Source organism: Lepidothrix coronata, unplaced genomic scaffold (assembly GCF_001604755.1).
Source record: "Lepidothrix coronata isolate B3197 unplaced genomic scaffold, Lepidothrix_coronata-1.0 Scaffold3062, whole genome shotgun sequence".
Taxonomy (NCBI): domain Eukaryota; kingdom Metazoa; phylum Chordata; class Aves; order Passeriformes; family Pipridae; genus Lepidothrix; species Lepidothrix coronata.
In genome coordinates, this window is record NW_016693242.1 from 1 (window position 1) to 1,843 (window position 1,843).

The window sequence follows — 1,843 nt, forward strand, 5'->3', positions numbered from 1 at the left end:
TCAGCACAGCTGCAGCATCCCAGCACCTTTTCTCACAAAATATTCGTAGCAGAGCAGGGGGGTAAAGACTAAGGCTAAACCATTCCTGATGGAGCAGAAAGGCATGAATCAGGTAAGTCTGGATTAACACTTTGTACATACACGTGATCGAGATTCCAGGTGCTGAAGAGGATCCTGCTCTCCCTGTTGCTGTAGGGGTTGATGGAATGCTTGCACGGGCAGTCATCTCTGTCAAAAGGTCCCTGTGAAACCAGAGGGCTGCAGTGAAAGGTGTCACACTTGTCACCCACGGCCAGGGGTGGAATGAGATGATCTTTAAGGTCCCTTCTAACCCAAACCATTCCATGATTCTATGACTCTGCTTTGGGAAGGGCTGCACATACCTGACAGGAGAACCACCCCTCCGCAGTGCACAGACGTGCTGCCTCCTCCTCCTCCCTTCTGTCAAAGTAGCACCCGTTATACTTCACAGATTTCAGTTTCTCTGCCATCAGGTCGATTACCCCTCTGTAGGCGTCTCTTGCTGCAGGATGAACGTTTGAAATAAAACCACTAACCTAGAGGGGGAAACCCAACAGTCACTCCTCGGTTCCTGTGGCAGCCTCAGGCTCTGTTCTACAATCACAATGTTGTACTGTAAAAGTGTTTTTTAAAAATTCATGTGGCCACAGGATTACTGTTGACAATAAGTTACTTCCACGGAAACTTTTACCTCTCTCATGTAGCCCCGCATTCTGCTCTCACAGCTGTGCCTCATGTAGCTGGATTTGTTCTTGAACCGAGACTCCAGCCCTGGAGGGAGCGACATTGCTTTGTACCTCAGCACTGCTCCTGCCCCACTGGGCGTCCATCCCAGCTTTTCACTAGCTTGGGATGCACAGGGTTTTTTTCCTTCCCATTTTTATTTTACTGGTTCAGGACTACCCTGCCCTTAGCACTGAAAGGGACCCCACACCGGCATCTGCTGGGAGAGCAGTGGCTGGTACTGTGGTTGTTAAATATTTCTTGTTAACGTGCATATGTGGAACACTAAGAGATTGTGAAAAGAGAACAGAATTGTTTGGGAAGAACTGCAGCACTGACTTGGGAATGGGAGAGAGACCTTGCAGAGTGTAAAGATAACATAAAGCAAGGTTAGCTGACTAAGCTGTGCTAGTTATTGATACACTACTAACAAATCATTAAAAGATCATAAATGCAGACCTAGATTAATGGGGAAAAATCTTGGACAGACCAATAGGAAACACTGTCTTTACCACTTTGTGATAATAAATATGCACGTATTTTAAAGAAACCTAAAGACACGTGCTACTGGAAGGGATAACTAGTCCCCTGACCAGGTACCTTATCCCACCAGCCAGAAGCACTCCCAAACTTTTAAACAATTCTTCTTTAAGAGCAGTAAAACTGACAAAAATGACTTTGAGCAGAGCAAGACCCGGGGGTCCCTCAGCAGCTCCCTGTGGCCACAGACACACCTTCAAACCACTTCTTGTCGTCCTCCTTGTCCTCGGCCAGGATGTTTTCGCTTAGGTTGTGGATGAGATCTGCCAGCAGCTTCTGCCTGCGGGGAGCCCGCTCATCCGTCAGCAGCTTCCTCGCGGCCTCCACCAGAGCATCCCGCTGGCTGCAGAGCGCGGCCAGGAGCCGCTCGATGTCGCTGGCACCTGGGGCGGGTGGGGCGGCACCGGCTGAGCCGAGCCCGCGGCCCCGGCCCCGCACTCACATCCCCGCCAGCTCTGCCCCCAGGGACCCCCGCCCGGCCCCGCACTCACATCCCCGCCAGCTCTGCCCCCGGGGACCCCCGCCCGGCCCCGCACTCACATCCCCGCCAGCTCTGCCC

The 1,843-nt window shown here is 51.8% G+C and overlaps 1 protein-coding gene across 1 annotated transcript; it reads right to left on the bottom strand.

Annotated features, from left to right (window-relative positions):
• Positions 1–6: 6 nt before the first annotated feature.
• LOC108491933 (DNA fragmentation factor subunit beta-like) lies at positions 7–1,788 on the bottom strand (the record flags this gene model as incomplete). The annotated part of the gene is made up of 5 exons (XM_017803722.1): positions 7–242; positions 384–557; positions 713–792; positions 1,479–1,667; positions 1,727–1,788. Coding segments are annotated over 5 exons (673 nt in total), but the record flags the coding sequence as incomplete, so codon positions are not given.
• Between the last annotated feature and the right edge of the window lie 55 nt (positions 1,789–1,843).